General features: G+C 34.8%; 2 protein-coding genes across 4 annotated transcripts; one reads left to right on the top strand and one right to left on the bottom strand.

Moving 5' to 3' along the window:
• The first annotated feature begins 1,419 nt into the window (after nucleotides 1-1,419).
• Nucleotides 1,420-9,005, top strand: LOC130800760 (glucose-1-phosphate adenylyltransferase large subunit 1-like). Of its 3 annotated transcripts, none has more exons than XM_057664400.1 (14): nucleotides 1,420-1,777; nucleotides 2,409-2,706; nucleotides 4,100-4,222; nucleotides 4,439-4,609; nucleotides 4,735-4,827; nucleotides 4,911-5,050; nucleotides 5,137-5,230; nucleotides 6,459-6,644; nucleotides 6,912-6,992; nucleotides 7,076-7,162; nucleotides 7,354-7,458; nucleotides 7,556-7,662; nucleotides 8,254-8,314; nucleotides 8,540-9,005. In XM_057664400.1, exons 2-14 carry the CDS (start codon nucleotides 2,482-2,484, stop codon nucleotides 8,639-8,641), a joined length of 1,575 nt encoding a protein of 524 aa, XP_057520383.1. In that variant the 5' UTR covers nucleotides 1,420-1,777; nucleotides 2,409-2,481; the 3' UTR covers nucleotides 8,642-9,005. The 3 variants fall into 3 exon arrangements, with proteins under 3 accessions (XP_057520383.1, XP_057520372.1, XP_057520361.1); XM_057664389.1 differs by having other exon boundaries at nucleotides 1,508-1,744; XM_057664378.1 differs by having other exon boundaries at nucleotides 1,513-2,202.
• A 546-nt stretch (nucleotides 9,006-9,551) lies between these two features.
• Nucleotides 9,552-16,624, bottom strand: LOC130800753 (uncharacterized). Its single transcript, XM_057664364.1, has 4 exons — nucleotides 16,402-16,624; nucleotides 11,982-13,443; nucleotides 11,371-11,396; nucleotides 9,552-10,536 (listed from the first exon to the last, which is right to left on the bottom strand). Exons 2-4 carry the CDS (start codon nucleotides 13,372-13,374, stop codon nucleotides 9,772-9,774), a joined length of 2,184 nt encoding a protein of 727 aa, XP_057520347.1. The 5' UTR covers nucleotides 13,375-13,443; nucleotides 16,402-16,624; the 3' UTR covers nucleotides 9,552-9,771.
• Nucleotides 16,625-17,267: the final 643 nt, after the last annotated feature.

The raw sequence follows: 17,267 nt of genomic DNA, 5'->3' as shown, positions 1-17,267 counted from the left end.
TAAAACCAAACAACAAACATACAAATAAGATGGATTATAATAAATATGTTTTAGATATAATAAATACTCTTTGTCTCATTCAATTCACAACAATATTCGTTTTGCATTGTTCCACTCAATTTCGTATTATTTCTTAGGAGTATTTAGAAATGAACCTCATAACTTACCTGTTAATCTCATCTACATATTTAAACTTTCTTTTAATATCATTCATACAATTAATTTATTTTTGTTTATATCATATTTAATACATTAAATGACAAAATATCACAATTAAACATAATTTCAAAATGTTGAATGTTGATTAAAAAATATGAAAATGACCATTTGAATTTCTCTTCCAAAATACAAAATGTTGAAGTTCAAAGTTCAAACCTAACTTACAAATGGTAATAATAAGTAAACCATTAAATTGAGATATTTTTCTTTTTTTATTCAACTTATTTGTTTGTTTATCTCTAAAATGGACAGGTGTTAGGTTAGTAGTGATTAATGAGTGGGATTTGGAGCAACCTTGAATGCACGGAAAACAATCAAAAAAAGTAATTACAATTTGCAAAGCAAAAAATTACTTATCATTTTTGTGGAACAAATAGCCAAATGTGCAGGATTTCATCACTTTGTTGTGAGTGTATAACCATGTATAAGTTATTTGGTAATTGACTGTTGGTTGTTGGTGGTTATTTTTTTTAATTGGTTTGTTTGACCAATTAAAAATATTGGTTGTTTTGTTAGCTTCTAAGTTAGCTGAAAAAGCCAACCATTTAAGAAAATGTTTAGTAAATTTGAATATTGATTGTTAGCTGTTTATTAGAGAAAAAGTAGGCTAACAAGCCAAAAGCCAACCAAAAAAGCTAGCTTGAGCAACTTTTTCATTTTGGCTTAAAAACCAACTTTTCAACTGCTTTAAAAGCTATTTACTAAACACTTTTTTGCTATTTGACCAACCAATAAGCCAAAAGCCAAAAGCCAAAAGCCAACCAAAAGCCTAAATCAAAAGCCATATACCAAACGCCCTGTTAACTTCTCACCGTCACTAGTATACTCGAGTCTGTCTAAATCATAATCTATTAATATTGAATTATGTGATATATAATAATGACTGAATGATAGCAAAATTGCTTCAATATAATAGATATAATTATGTACAAGTTTTTCGAATTCGCCTTCATTGTAGGAGATTAGAAAAATAAATAAAATTATGTTTTCTCTGTCTCATAATTTTAACTTCATTTTTCATTTTAAGTTGTTTTAATTTTTAACTATATTTTCTTTTTGGATGTAGATTATAAACCCGCCTTTTACCTACCATTAAAACGCATTTTATTCACTTATTTTACTCTTTCTTTCTCTTTGTTAATCTAAATCATTCATTATATTATCGATTAAAAAAATAATATTCTATAAAAAACAACAAAACACGAAAATGACGGAGGGAGTAGAAGACTTCACTATCAAAAATTTTAGTATTTCAATGCAAAAATAGAAAAAATTAAAAATCTAAGTTATCAATTATCATAATTCATAAGAGGGATTTCTCGTGAAAAGAAAGGGGCTCACAGGCCAATAAAGCCCATAATTTCCCCTCACCATTACACCATTATTCAAGCTTGTTTGCCTCATTATTTAGTCTTCCACTTTCTTCTTCTTCTTCCACTTCCATTAATTCTTAAAGTCTTCATCTTTTTTAATTCCTTCTACATTCTCATATTAAATTTCTGGGCTTTCTTCTCTTGTTTTTAAGGTTCAACCTTTTCGATCAATATTTCTATTTTTAGTAAGTGTCGAGATCAATGAATTATGCTAATTACTTTGTCTTTTTTATTCACAATTCGCTCAAAATGATTGACATAAATTTATGTCTAGATTATTAGTTTAGATGACTAACAATCATTTTTTATGTGTTGAATCATCTCGTCTATCATTTATACATCATTATTATATATTACACAATTTGAAATGAACATATTTTTTTATCAAATTATCATGACCCGTTAGGCAGACTCGTGCTTAGATTTCCTTCTTACTCCATAGACTACATTACATGAATTAAAATGGTTCCTTTTTCTCATAAATTTTCCCAAGGTCCTAATGGTTTTACCTAAGATCCTGAATTATCCTCCTATAATATGAGTCTTTTTCTACTGATTTAAAGTGGGCAAACCTAGTTTTTGTTTTTTGAAATGCTAGTTTGTGTTAGAGGTATACTTAGTTAATAAAGCATTTTTATGATTCTGGTAGTACAACTATAGCAATTAAGTATTAAAATCCTTAATTAACATTATTTATTTATTATAATTCCATGATCTAATACTTAACTTGGTTGCTTAGATTGGAATTGTAACTTTATTGGATCCTGTAATTCCTGAAGATTTTTCAAATTTCAACATCATCCCATCTTTTTTCAGGTGTTCTGCTTTGTGGGTCTGAATTAAAACAAAATCCCAGAAAAAAAAAAGAAGGAAATTTAGGATTTTTGAGATGGATTCCTATTGTGCTACATTTGGAACAAGTACTCATATGTCAAGAAATGGGCTGCAAGAGAAAGAAAGTGGATTTTTGGGGGACAGAATTAGAGGAGGATTGAAAAGCAATGTTTTATTTAATAAGTTGCCTAAAAGCTTGAAAAATGATCAAAGATGTAGGAAGATTAAGTCTGGGGTTGCTGTTTCTGTCTTGACATCAAACAATTCCACTGAGACCCTTGTAAGTTTATTTACATTGGCTATGTTTTTGTTTACATTACCAATTTTTGATTCATGTCCTTGCAAAAAATTATGTTAAAATTGTTCAAAATCATGGGTGAATTCATGATTTAATATAGGGTAGGCCGAGCACTTACCTCTTTATGTGTAACTAACTTGAACGAATTCGACTATTATTTTTCCGTGTTATATATTACACAAATTATTATTAATATAATTTTTAGTCAAATGATCTAGATAATGGCCTAGTCAGGCTGGAGACTAGATTCCCTAGTTTAAAGTATTCATTATAGTGTGTTAATATGAAACTTCTAAATCACATGTAGGATTAGGAGTTTCTTATCTGTAGGTAGAGTTACAAAGCAAATAGAATTTCATATAGTTGTTTTTCTTCCTTCTTTACTTGATTATGTGAAATTTAGTTTAAATTATGTCCTTATAATTTCCTATAGTTGATAAAGTTTGCAAGTTAATCTGTTACACTATGTTTAGATAAAGAGAAATTGAGGGAAAGGAAGGAAAAATATCTAAAAGGACGGAGGATCCTTTTTTGGAATCAAAAAGGGTGGAAAAGGATTTGAAGGGGAGCGGTTTAGAGGGAGAACATAGACAAATTTTGTTAAGAATACAACTTCTTCTCAAGTGGAAAGATTGGAAGTTTCCTTTTGATGCAGTTTCCTTCGTTACCCCTCCTCTTCCTTTCTCTTACTTTCCTTCCTCTTCTCTTCCCCTTTCCTTCCTTTCTTTTTTCTCCTAATTTCTATCACATAGTATTAATGTGAAACTTTTTAAGTTTCAATGAAGGAGATAGCAATATCCGGCCACCAAGTAAACTATTCACTACCAAAAAGAGCTTGTGGCTCAATAGATAGAGCATCTACATGTGGAGCAGAAGGTTTGGGGTTCGATCCCTACTGGGTGCAGGTATCAGTTGGGGGGTTTTGACTGCGCGCATCTCTCTTTACTCCCTCCTTGGGGGAACGGGTATGATTTATCCGCATCTTTCAGGAAAAAGAAAAACCCCCACCCGGATGACCCTTCCTTGTGCGGGATACTGGGAATGTCCTTTACCTTTTTTTATTGTTTGTTGGGTCTTAGTATTTATGAAACAATCTTTTTACAAGAGTAAAATTACGTATATTTGACTTTCCAAACCCATCTACAAGGAGCTTTGAAGGCAGTATAAAATGATATTGGGGCTAATCAAATAGAAGTATTGTATTAGGGGCAATGTACTTTACTGAGTACAGAAATTTTTTTAGCAGGAATAGCTTTTGGTGATAGTGATATATATGTTCTTTTATTAGGTGGGGGTAAAATTAATGGTGGGTGCAAATCACAAAGGTAAAACAACTTATTTATTTTTCCACTTCATTTGTTTGATGATACTGCAGATTAGAGAGACACCCATTTTCGAAAGGCGAAGAGCTGATCCAAAAAATGTCGCATCGATCATATTGGGAGGAGGTGCAGGAACTCAGTTATTTCCTCTTACCAGCAGAACTGCAACACCTGCTGTAAGTGAGCTTTGAATTCCCTTTTTGCTTTCAAAATGATCAGAACCGGTGTCACATAATTTGCTAATCGCCTCGCGAATCGCGAATCATGGTCGATTTTAGGCTATTTTTGAACCAGTTTGAGAGAATCCCGAATTTAAAAGGCAAACTAACTAGCAAATTATGTTTCACTGATTGGTATGAAGTGCGTATTTAATAGAGTGCTTAACGATACAGGTTCCTGTGGGAGGATGCTACAGGCTTATCGATATTCCGATGAGTAACTGTATCAATAGTGGTATAAACAAGATATTCATATTAACTCAGTTCAATTCTGCTTCTCTTAATCGCCACATTTACCGTACTTATCATGGGAATGGTATCAACTTCGGAGATGGATTTGTCGAGGTAAACTTCTTGCAGTATACGGGATGAGGCTTTGAATTATCTTATCATATGTAAACATAAATTTATACTCCATAATATGTCGATTTCCTTATTGGGTATTAAATTCTATGATCTTTGGTTGATAGGTTTTGGCAGCTACACAAACACAAGGTGAAACCGGAAAGAACTGGTTCCAAGGAACGGCTGATGCTGTCAGGCAATTTATATGGTTGTTTGAGGTAGGATTGTCGTCTTCAGATTCTTTAACACGTATGCTAGATTATGTAGAAGGGAAAGTGTTTATTGTTTCGGCCATATGTAGGACGCAAGGAATAAGGAAATCGAAAATATTCTGATATTGTCGGGCGATCAGCTGTATAGAATGGACTATATGGATCTTGTGCAGAATCACATTGATAGAAACTCTGATATCACAATTTCTTGTGTTCCTGTGGGTGAGAGGTATGCTAGCGATTTCATCTTTGATACTCGATGTCCATTTCTGAATTCGCGCTTGTCTTTTCGAATGAGAATATTTGTATTTGCAGCCGCGCATCAGATTATGGGTTGATGAAGATAGATAGCAGAGGCCGGGTTGTCCATTTCTCGGAGAAACCTAAGGGACAAGACTTACAAGCAATGGTAATAGAATTTTCTACTGGTGTTTTGATATTCTTTTTGGTTTATGTTTTCGTATGAACATTGTCAGACCGAGAAAATTGAAATGATGAAAGGGTTACTTGCCAAAATATATATATTTCCTTACATGATGTATCCTACTTTGAATTTCAAGTCCTAGGATTGCACACTGTAGTGCCAGAGTAGTCTCCAAAGGGTTCTTGGTCAGATTTTTGCCTTTTAACTTTGAGGTCTCTGGTATGATTCCCATTCACGCATAGGAGTTGTTGGCTGGTCAAATCAGTTGAAATTATTGGCGGACTTAATAGCAGTTAAGCCAGTTGTTTAATTCAATTATTATGTAGATGTTTGGAAAAGTTATTTGTTGGTTGTTAGCTAGCTTAAAAGCCATTTTAACAAACATTTTTATGCTCAAGTGAATACTAGTGTTGTATCAGCATATACTCTCTGTCCGTCTCATTTTGCACTACTTTCCATTTTAATTTGTCTCGCTGATTTTTGCACCCTTTCCTGTTTTGGCAATGGTTTTACTCTCTTTCTTTAAATCTCTCCTACAAATTTATTATTTCTCTCCATCTTAACCACTTATTACTATCATCTACTTGTTTTTTGTCTCATTCTCCAATCTAATTTTAGGTTCCGCTAAATATTACCCATTTACTACTGGTGCAAAAGGAGAGGGTTAGAGGTAGTATCTTTTAACAGTCGATCAAAAAGAACATGTAAGCTTGGCCTAGACGTATAGCTCTAGAAAGATGTTGAAATCTACCTACATTATATTGCCCTTTAAGAACCTCAATCAATCAAACAAAAATGTCATGTTTATCTTCCTTTCCTTTACTAATGAAACAAATGAAAACATGTTAGACTATATAACATATTTTGGGGCCTCAACCACCAGCTTAAACTTTTGGTTGAATTGGTTTCTTGACCTGGTATCAGAAGCCAACGTGACAAGAGGTCACGAGTTCAAATCTCAACGTTTCCATCCCTCATTTAAAGTGGAACATTCAGTGCCAGGTATGAGAAGAGCCTTTACTACATCCACACTTCTAGCGCAAAGGCTCTATTGTAAAGGGCGTGTTAGAGTATTTAACATATCCTAGGGCCTTAACCATCAGCTTAAACTTTTAGTTGAGTTGATTCCTTGACAGTTGACTAGATTTTATTTATAATTTGTTCACCTGATTATTACTCATTCGTACATATGTTGATGTCTGGTGTGGTGCAGAGAGTGGACACACAAATCCTAGGCTTATCTAAAGAAGATGCAATGAAGAATCCTCACATTGCATCCATGGGAGTTTATGTGTTTAAGACAGAAGTTCTACTCAAGCTTCTGACACAGACATACCCAAGAGCCAATGACTTTGGGTCTGAAATTCTTCCTGCTGCTGTTAAAAACCAAAATATTCAGGTATAAACTTCTTAACATGATTTCTATCTGGTTTTCCTTTCTTTTGGATGTCTTATACTTCCTCAGTCCCATGAAATTTGCTGCAATTTCTCTAGTTTTCCCCATAAAATTTGTTTCAATTCTATTTTTGGTTATGACCCCACGATCTCTGTAATTCTCATCTGCACGTTTAACTTATCTCTGATCATCTCATCCACAGATTTCCCCCAATTCCCTGTAAAGTACACCTTAAAAAACACTTAATTGTACTTTTGATGTCTTAAACAGGCATATCTGTTCAGAGACTACTGGGAGGATATTGGAACCCTCAACTCATTCTTCGAAGCTAATTTGGCCCTCACTAAAGAGGTGAGCGTCTTCACCTACATTGCTGCTTCAATTTGATACAAATTCGATGAATAACACAAGTGATCTTTATTATTTTTATACAGTCGCCAAGGTTTGAATTTTACGACCCAAAGACACCCTTTTTCACGTCCCCTCGGTTCCTTCCACCAACCAAAATGGACAATTGCAAGGTATGCTAGCAAGTGGCAACTAATCATGTTCATTGTACATGCAACAATTAGTGAATTGATTCAGGGAAAGTTCTGAGCATGTTCGACCACACAGTACCCCATTAAATCAGGAGTTTCAATATTAAATTACGTAGTATATGTTAAGTGTTTAAAGATACGAAGTTGTTAATGGGTTTACTTGGGTTATACAGATCAAGGATGCCATTATTTCGCATGGATGTTTCCTGCGAGAATGTATAGTTGAGCACTCGATTGTGGGAGAGAGGTCTCGTTTGGACTCTGGCGTAGAGCTTAAGGTATAATTCTTTTCGTCTCAAAATATCGGAGTATATTGGTAATCCTTTTGATTTCTGCACACATCATCAATCTCTGAATGTCTAATTTTCTGTGCAGGATACCTTGATGATGGGTGCAGACTACTATCAAACCGAACCTGAGATTGCATCGCTTCTGGCGGAGGGTAAGGTGCCAATTGGGATTGGGCGGAACACAAAAATCAGGTAGTTATTCTCACCCACTGTTCAAATGAGCACAATTAAATGTATTTAAGATTACTGGCGCCGTGTGCGCTTTTAGTATTTGAGGCCTCCTAATTTTTATGCGCTACAGTCGGACATATTGCACATGCACAAAACTTTCCATTCCCCGTATTAACATAATTAACTAACTAAAACATATGGGGCACTAAGATTAAGGATAAAGAACGTAAAGAGAAAAAAGTAGGTGGTTGATTGATTTTTGGAGAACAACAACAATGTCAAAGACTTAATCTCCAAAGGTTGAGGTAGGCTACATGAACCAATAGATTAGTTTTAATGGTCGTCTACATAAATTCAAAGATAGGAAGTAATTTTCCTGAAAGTAGAATGTTTACGTTTACCTGGAGCAACCTGTTTCGGTAATGTTAACTTTGAAATGGTAGGAGATAGTACAATTTTATTCAGGAGCTACTCTTGTGAGAGGCCGTTTTTCAATGAGATGACCTCAAAAGAAGGAGCTCATATTTTCTATTCAGCCCATATATGAAGAGCGTCTTACAGTGAGAAACCTGAATTTTTAACTAGCTAGTGACTATTCATTGCCTTTTGCAGGAATTGTATCATCGACAAGAATGCAAAGATTGGCAAAGACGTGATCATTACCAATAAAGATGTGAGCATACTTAACTAAGCATCCGTTTCCGCTTGTTCTTTGTCGCTATTGTTGAGCGTGATAGAATATATAATATATTGGGACCACAACTATCAGCTTAAGCTGTTGGATCCTTGTCAAGAAAGAGCCAACTCAGCCAAAAGTTTAAACTGATGGTTAAGGCCTCAGGATATCTTATATACTCTATCAACATTATGTTCATCGCTCACTTCAATTCAATATCAGGGTGTCGTAGAAGCAGATCGTCCAGAGGAAGGGTTCTATATCCGATCAGGAATCACAGTCATAGTGGAGAAGGCAACAATCGAAGATGGAACTGTCATATAAAAAGCTTTCGAGTTCAACTGTCAAAAATTCGTAAAACATAAAGCTCAAAAAGGACATTGGTCTGAAAGGCTCGAGCAAACGTTACATCAAAGGCGAAAGAAAAGCAAAGGAATACAAGAATGAGCTGCAAGGGATCATCTAGTACTGTCATATGTAGGACTATGGACCAGCTTGGGTAAAGTAGGGAGGAAGATTAAGCTGGTTTTATGCTATCTATTATAATACTACAACTAAATAGCTCCATACTATCTATAGAGAGTTCTTTGGTTAGTAAGTTATAAATGTAAACCAAATATGGAAATCTTGTATCAAACTTTTGTTTATACATCAATAAAAGTCGTGTACTAAGGGTTATGGTTAACTATAGGATAATTGATTGGTAAATTGAATTAAAATGGATTGAATTGAAAGATTAGTAAAAATAACTTTTTTGTTATTATAGAGTAAGGTTGCGTCTTGCGTATAATGAATTCCTCAAACACCGTCTAGTTAAGTTTCACTTATTTATAAACTTTATATTATTTTGTGCAATTATGTTTAACAAATTAATATATGCTTGATAAGGATAAAAATAACAAAGCTAGAAATAAGGTCATTTTCCAACTTACAATTATTGGCTGATTTACTAGGCTTTTTTTTAACCCAACTGTTTAAGTTTAAAATAACTAATACGTAAATATTCGGTAAAAGTTGATTATAGAGAAAAAGTTGTATAATCAAAAAGTTTCTCATAGTAATTTTTTTATTTTAGCTCAAAAATTATTCAACAAACTTATTTTTTTTTTGCTATTTGACCAACAAAAATGCCAAGAGTCAAAACCAACAAAAAAGACTATTTGCCAAATACACCCCTATAATAGCAGATATGTTTCAGTCAGACAAGCAGCAAACAGAAAAGAAAATCAACATATCAACAAAGGATCTCAAAATTATAATCATGCTGTATAATACAATTCAAAATATCAAGTTATCAACGTATTTTATAATAATAAAACAGTGTCAACGTCTTAATCTCAAAAGATTAAAACTCATATAATAATCGAGAAATAAAAAGTAATCGACAAACGACAACTGACCATATCAAACTACAGCAGACGAGGTTCAACTGGGCACTCCTCGACCTGTAATTCTTAATACTCTTTGGTGTTCCAAACTACGACAGGCCCTCTTTTCGTGAATTCGCAGGACTTAAATCCATTCATGGCTTTCCCCATCAGCGCCATGGCATCAATACTCGGGAACTGCTTCTTTGCAACCTCATCCTGCCCGAGCTTCCAGCTATGGGGCTCACAAATAACGAGAGGCTTAGGTTTACTAGGCGTAGAAGCGGTGGAACACCATCTCTGAATCCATGAGCAACCATGATCCACGCTTCGATTTCTCTTCCTTGAACCCACGGATAAAAGGTCTCCGCTTCTAATTGACTCGACATTCTGATCTATTGCCATTTGTTCTTTACCGTGATAATTGCGTAGCTTAGCATCGAGACTTTCTCGATTGCATTTCATTATTTTCTTGAAGAACATATTGAATTTTTCATTTGACGAGCCTTCCCCCATGTCTGAACTCTTAGTACCGAGTCCAAATGAATCATCGGAATTTAGCTTGAGCCGCTTAATCCATCTATTACTTGCATCAGGGCCAGAACGTACTTGGTGGGTGTTAGTGCACTCGGGTTTTGAGGTCTGTTCGTGACATGAAAAGAGTTGTTTGGCACTCAAACTATGGACTCTTGAGGTACTTGGCCCGTTTCCATCTGTTGAGCTAACTGCTGGTTGGATGCCAGGGAGCTCTTCGTTGATATCGGGTATGTCTGTAATGGGCCTTTGGCTTCGGGCCCTGTTCGTGCTTGAATCACACGGGGCAGGTCGGTTACGCTCTTCCATTGTATCATCCTGCATGCAAAGCATCATGCAACTTCAAGAACTTCTATAACTTGGGACTTGGGACTTGGGAGTATCAAACTTTGTTCTTGAAAAACTACAAATATTCCAACTTAGAAGCTTAAAACATCAATACACCATCAAAAAAAAAGTCATCACTTTAGTACTATCCTATATTAGTTGGACTCGGGTATTGATGTCGGATACTGGTACACGTCCAAGTGTCGAATACGTCTAATTATTCAATTTTACACCAAAAATGAAGTGTCTAAATGTCATACCAATGTCCGAGCATCAAGGATTGGACAAGGGTACGTGAAGCAAAATGAAGAGTAAGAGTAACATAGGTATTGTCAAAATCAAGAAAGTATGAGTTTAAAGGTCCTGACTAAACCTTTCAAATTTTGAACCGACTTGGAATAAAACTGAACCCGACCCGACTGAGACCTGACCCTTTTTCTGAAGTTTGGTGAATTTTTGAGTTATGCAAAATATTTTCAAGTTACAACCTAATACATTATAATCAAGAAAAACAATATAATAACAAATTTTGGCTCACTATAATTAAGAAAAACAATTTTTTTTATATTTTAATGGAATATACAATATCTTTTGGCTATTTTATAGCGATGATGATGATGATGATGATAATAATAATAATAATAATAATAATAATAATAATAATAATAGATTTATGAATCGTTGGGTCAAACCTCACCGATTGGAAACCGACCCGACCGATCTATTCGACCGGTGTGCTTCTTATCTAATGGGAAGAGGATTGTAAATATATTCAGTAGCATGCATAATTGACCTTGCTAAAAAACACAGGCAACAAGAGATTACCTTAGTTAATGGAGACGATCCAGTACCTATAACAACAATCAAACACAATCAGTATAAGAGAATTACTCCAGAACATCTGTTTGGCCAGTTCGGTGTCACTGCCAGATTTGATTTTTCCCTTTGAAATTTCAAAATTGTATGATAAAAATTGTATGAAGAATCAAAAATTCGTCATACAAGACTAGTAATGTTAATTCTTAAAGTAACAAAAACCAAACTGAAATTTGAAGACTGACACTGTCCTTTCCAAGATTGAAAACTAATAGCTGATAGCTAGTATCTGATTATAGTTGTGATTTGACCAACTGATTTTATTGACTGGTTTGATCAACTGATTGTGAACTCGTTGCTATATGCAACTTGTTCAAAAACAGCTTATTCATAATAATAAGTTGTTTTAATCAGCTAATTTACCGAACCCTGGCATTCTTCAAAATAAGCTAAAATTGCCTAATAAGCTATTTTGTCAAGCACCCCCCAAGACCGAAACCGAAATCTGAAATCTCACAGTGACAATGAACAAGCCAACTTCCTTCTTGGATAATATAAAGTTCAGAAAGAAAAACATGCTTCAAAAAAAATCGAAACTACAAAGAAAGAGCTGAAAATACCCAATAAGATATGCAGCCTTTCAAGAGCTCCTACACGCAATCCATCAGTTTCTGCAGAAGCTTCATTCCTCGAGCTTGCTATACAAGTGGAAGGTTTACCTATATTTCCCTTTTCTTCGCTATCAGCAACGTTCCACAGAGGTTGAGTTTTCACTCCTCTTTCTTGAGATGCAACATTCGGAGACACACTAAAATACCCATCAAATGTCTTCTCTTCTCGATTAGTCATATTTGGTCGTAGTAGCATTCCATTGGTTTCAGCAGACGCTTCATTCCCTGAACTCGCTTTACAGCAGGAAGGATTCCCTGTATTTTCCATTTCTTCGCTATCAGTGGAGGTCGACAGAGGTCGGATTTTCACTCCTGTTGAGTGAAATTTTGGAGACGTGCTAAACGACCCATCAAATGTATTCTCTTCTCGATGATCAGAGGTCGGTTTTCCAATCATCTGATGTCCTTTAGACAAGTTAACACAGGTTTCTTTTGTGAATAGAATATGGTGGGCTCTCTGAGAAATTTTGGGAGGGTCTCCGGGTGAATTTTCCACAGAATCTACCATTGTACAAATCCTCATAGTCTCGACATTACGAAAAGAACAAGGAACCCGATTAAGGGGTTGGCCGGGAATGTTTTGTGACTGTTTTTTGAGGAAAAAGGACTGGAAATTCTTTTTACTAGGCGAACAATCATGTCGAAAATGTTCATCACTCGGTCCAGATTTATGACAAAGGTCATTTTCCAACTTCTTCTCGTGAAACAATATCGACGAGGACTTTTGAAACTTACAACCATCTTGATTAAAGCATGTGAAATTATCATTCGAAAAATGTCGTTCAAACACCACAACCGGCTTCGAAGCATCCGTTTTATCATATGTGTGGGACCGAGACATGGCTTTACCTTTCTGTTCTTCGTATAAACGCGGCATGGCTGGTTGCACATTACTCTTGACTTTGAAGTCTCTAGAAGTACCCTCATTGCCAATAGTTAACGCTAACGCCATGGAGTTGCGGCCCAACTCATGATCGCCTTCTGTCTCAAATGCGGCAGCTTTCTGTTTATTTTGGAAAAAGTTTCGAGTTGGAAAGAGTAAATTACTGATTTTATTTCCATAATTCCCTGGTTTCTCAGTCAAATCCGCATGAAAAATTCTTGTCTTTATTTCTTCAGCACCTTTACGTGTTCCTTCCCTTGATTGAAGACCATTTTCCATTGTAAGTATGTTTTGCATCAGGCAACCTCTGTTATCGATATTTTCTTCCTTGTAACAAATCAATGGAGTACTGTCCCCTGTGGATTCTGGCTTAGAAATTATATTATCCCAACGGGATATCCAGCTGGGACGATGGGCTTGCAAAGGTGTCATGTATGTTGCTTCAATATGATCAGGCATGTCACTCGCGGAAAGAGTAATCCTTTTTGCCGCGTTGGAGCAGTGTGCTAACTAAAATGTACTTGCTCCCTGAAAAGGCACACATAATCAGGTTTGAGGTTCCAAATTCTTATTAAATGATAGTCCACCCCGAAAGTTCACTAAACGGAGATCATCAATGCACGCATATAGGAGATCAATGAAAAAAATTAGGCTAATATATCCACACATTATGTGGTTACTTGAGTTGACGCGAAATTATCATACTCAGACATTTACAGGCTGATTTTATACTCGTTTGTCAAGCTAGTGTAGTTGTGTAATAGAGCAAACGAGAGAACTCAACCAAAAGAGGATCCTAGTAGAGACAGTCCATTTTCTCTATAAAACCCACATTAGTTGCCCATAAAACCAATGTGGGACAAAATCCCATAATCTTGTAATGGCCTCAAATCTATCATAAGGCCTAACTTCCGCATTGGTCATGACTGGTTTAACCTAGGCCACCACTCCGTCCGAGCCGACTCTAATACCATTATTATAAAACAAACTAAATAAGTCATCCAAAAGACTAGCTTAGTAGGAGAGGGAGTCCATTTACTCTATAAACCCCACATTAGTTGCCCACACAACCGATGTGGGGACAAAGTACTATAACCTGGTAATGGCATCCGATCCATTCCATTACACCTTGCGAGCTCATTGTACAAAATTTTGTAACCTACATAATGTCCAAAATTTTTTACAAACCCTCTTTGAAGTTAATATATATGCATAAGTTTTTATAAAATCCACATATTTGAACAGCAAATCAAGCCAAGGTCAAACTCAAACTCCATATCTAGTACAAGAGCTGAGACTCATGTAGTTCAAGTAGAGCAGCTCAATCGAAAATAACTAACTAAGTGAATATATGTAGATGTTGGCTATGGCCCATGTCTGAACCTATCACCCTAATCATTGGATCGTGAGTTCAGGTGAGTATATAACTCGTGCAATTATATTTCTCATCTAAAGTAAAAATAACATTGCTGATTGCACCAATGCCTTTAAAAGCTCCCGCCTAGGTGGGCTAAGGAGGGGTGGAAGTGAGGTGTACGCTCAAAACAAGAGAGCTTGTTTATAATGGGACTACTTTGTTTATGTGAATTTGCTACATCGTAACAAATGCATTTTACTAAGAAGAAGTGTTGGTGTGTAAGGAAAACAAGATAAAAAGTGTTCTACATATTTGAAGATTTAAATTGATTTTCATTTTTGAAAGAGAGTAATTATCTGTAAACCTAATACAAAGCCATAAATGGAAACCAAAATTTCTCATATTGAACAAATGACCTCAACAAAAGCAATACCGAAAACAGCATAGCATGACTAAAAGTAAAGTCGCATTCAGCAAGACATCAACTCTTTACATGTTACAAACTTACAACCAACTTCCTATAGAATATCTGTTAGAACAGATAAAATAAAAGGATAGAGTGTGCAATGTGCTAGTTGGAATATTTTCAGTATGTTTGGGGGTTGTTTCTCGATTCATTTTCGAGTTTATAATTCGTTTAGCTAGTTTAATTTATAAATTTATTGATCTAACTAGTGACTAGTGAGTAGGTGTTCATTCGGGTCATCGGATTAGATATTTCGGGTCGGTTAAAAATCGGATTTTGTGTCCATATTATATTTTACATAATTGTAAATCATTTTTGAAGTTGGGTCAAATAGGGTTCGGTTAAATTTTTGGTCATTGGATCTGGTTTGAACCCCTCTAATAGGGAATGAATAAAACAAACCAAACCCATTTGATTGTATGTGAGAAGTGTGTGTTACCACATGATACGAACAGGATAACAGTCCACAGATTGTGCTAACACATAATCATGGACCATGATAGTACCTTAACTTGTTATGGTGAAACATTTTCATGGGGCTACTTATGATGTTTGTATTACTCTAGAGCCTAGTGATGGGATCAGCAAGATTTTCGGTGATACTTGGAATGAAGTAGTGACGAGCAAACTAAAAAGACTACGCTCTTTGTCATGACATTTGATCAAGTCCATCAAATTATGTACTTGAGCAATGACTCCACCACTAACAAATTCAACTTTAAACTCTCTACTTGTCGCGACTGTTAGGATTCACTTTGAATACGTTTGAAATTCGCAAAGCCCCATTTCTAGCAAAATTTTTACATAAATGAGACAAAATACTACAATTAAAACTTAGCAAAGTAACAAACTTTAACTAAGATAAAGCTCTGCACCTTTTTGGGAAACTCTGTTGCTTTCATATCTTAAATACTCCAAAAAAGTTCATGTTAAACTATTCAATTTCAATACTAGTCAATACTAGTATGTAGTTCTAGTTCTAGGTGTATGTAGTATGAGCCAATAGTCAATACTAGATCTTAAATTCATCTCACCAAAATAACACTCCCTATGCACATTTGATTTTGCTACACTGTTTTATTCAAGCCACCCTTTTATTTTGCTAAATTTCTATTTTTAGTCGGTCTCTCATGTTGTCTCTTCTGATCTCTATTCATAGATCCATTCTCTATGTTCATCTTATCCGTATATTTCTTCCATCAACGTGCCTTTTTTTGATCTTATTCGCCAACTAAAACTTAAAAAGTAAACCCTATATGATAAATTTGGAGACCGCACCCTAACCCGATTAGGTTCCATCCTAAAACCAATTATACCTAAACCCTATATAAGATCACATGAGTTATTTTCGAACACTAAACCCTTTAGCAAAATCAAGACATACAGGGAGTAGTTAATACAACTCCACCCAACAAATTGCAAAAAATTTTGGCCATTTAAACTTAAATCAACTGCAACCCACTTGATAAACCTCACTCAGAACTCAGAATTATAAGTTCAAAATAACCAAGCAACATATTTCGGGAAATACCCAACAATTAACAATATATCCAGAATAATATACAAATCGCATTCTGAATCGCCATGAACAATCAGATAAAGAATTATATGTTAAAAAACAAAAAAGGGGTATAAATATTTTAGGAGATGAAGAGGAACTAACCAGAAAAAGTTGAGAAGGAATTTGGGTATTGATGGAGCCATCCAAGCAAAGTTTGGACATTTAAGAGGAAAAAATGGGTTTTCCAGTTAGAGTAAAAAGCATATAGACATAGTTATCATCCAAGTAAGTGCAGAATCTGGGACCTGTTTCATACATGGTCCAATTTGAAAGAATTGAATTTGTGGACGATATTGCTTTGCTAAAGAAGATCGACGACATCAACTTCTGTCGTTGTCGTGGAGAGCTGTCACTCCTCACCGCAAGTGTGCATTTAATGATTCAAGCTATCATTGGGTGGAATTCTGAATTATAACATATTAATTTTTACATAATTTTTAATATATTTTAAAATTAAAATTGATTATAAAGAAAAATAAATATCGAATAATTAAATCTAATTTTAACATGAGTACTGAGTACTCTCATCATTATTATTATCATATTCAATACTGTATTGAACTCCTAGAAACACAATAATATGAAAAATTAAAATGCAATAAAAAAAAATACTTCCTCACAAAAACCATTACTACTCACTTGCCATATTTATACTTCTACCTCTACCTTCTCTAATCCAACCCATTAAGTTGCAACTTACAAGTGTAACCACTTTAAAATGTCATGTTCTTGCCATTACTCTAAACTACTCTTATTATTTGTGATTTTCTCCGAAGATGTTGGAATAAGAAAAGTATAAACTTGTATCTATCGATGGCTTTTGCTAAGTATAAAAATTGTGCAAATTAAAAAGATAAAAAAGGCTAAATATGTATGTGTTATTGAAAAATAAAAGAAAGTGTGGATAAGATAAGAATATAAGTTAAATATATGAATGAAAATTAAAAAAATAGTGCGAGTAATAATTA

Source organism: Amaranthus tricolor, chromosome 1, assembly GCF_026212465.1.
Source record: "Amaranthus tricolor cultivar Red isolate AtriRed21 chromosome 1, ASM2621246v1, whole genome shotgun sequence".
In the NCBI taxonomy this organism is placed as follows: Eukaryota; Viridiplantae; Streptophyta; class Magnoliopsida; order Caryophyllales; family Amaranthaceae; genus Amaranthus; species Amaranthus tricolor.
This window is presented reverse-complemented; position numbering and strand designations above follow the sequence as displayed.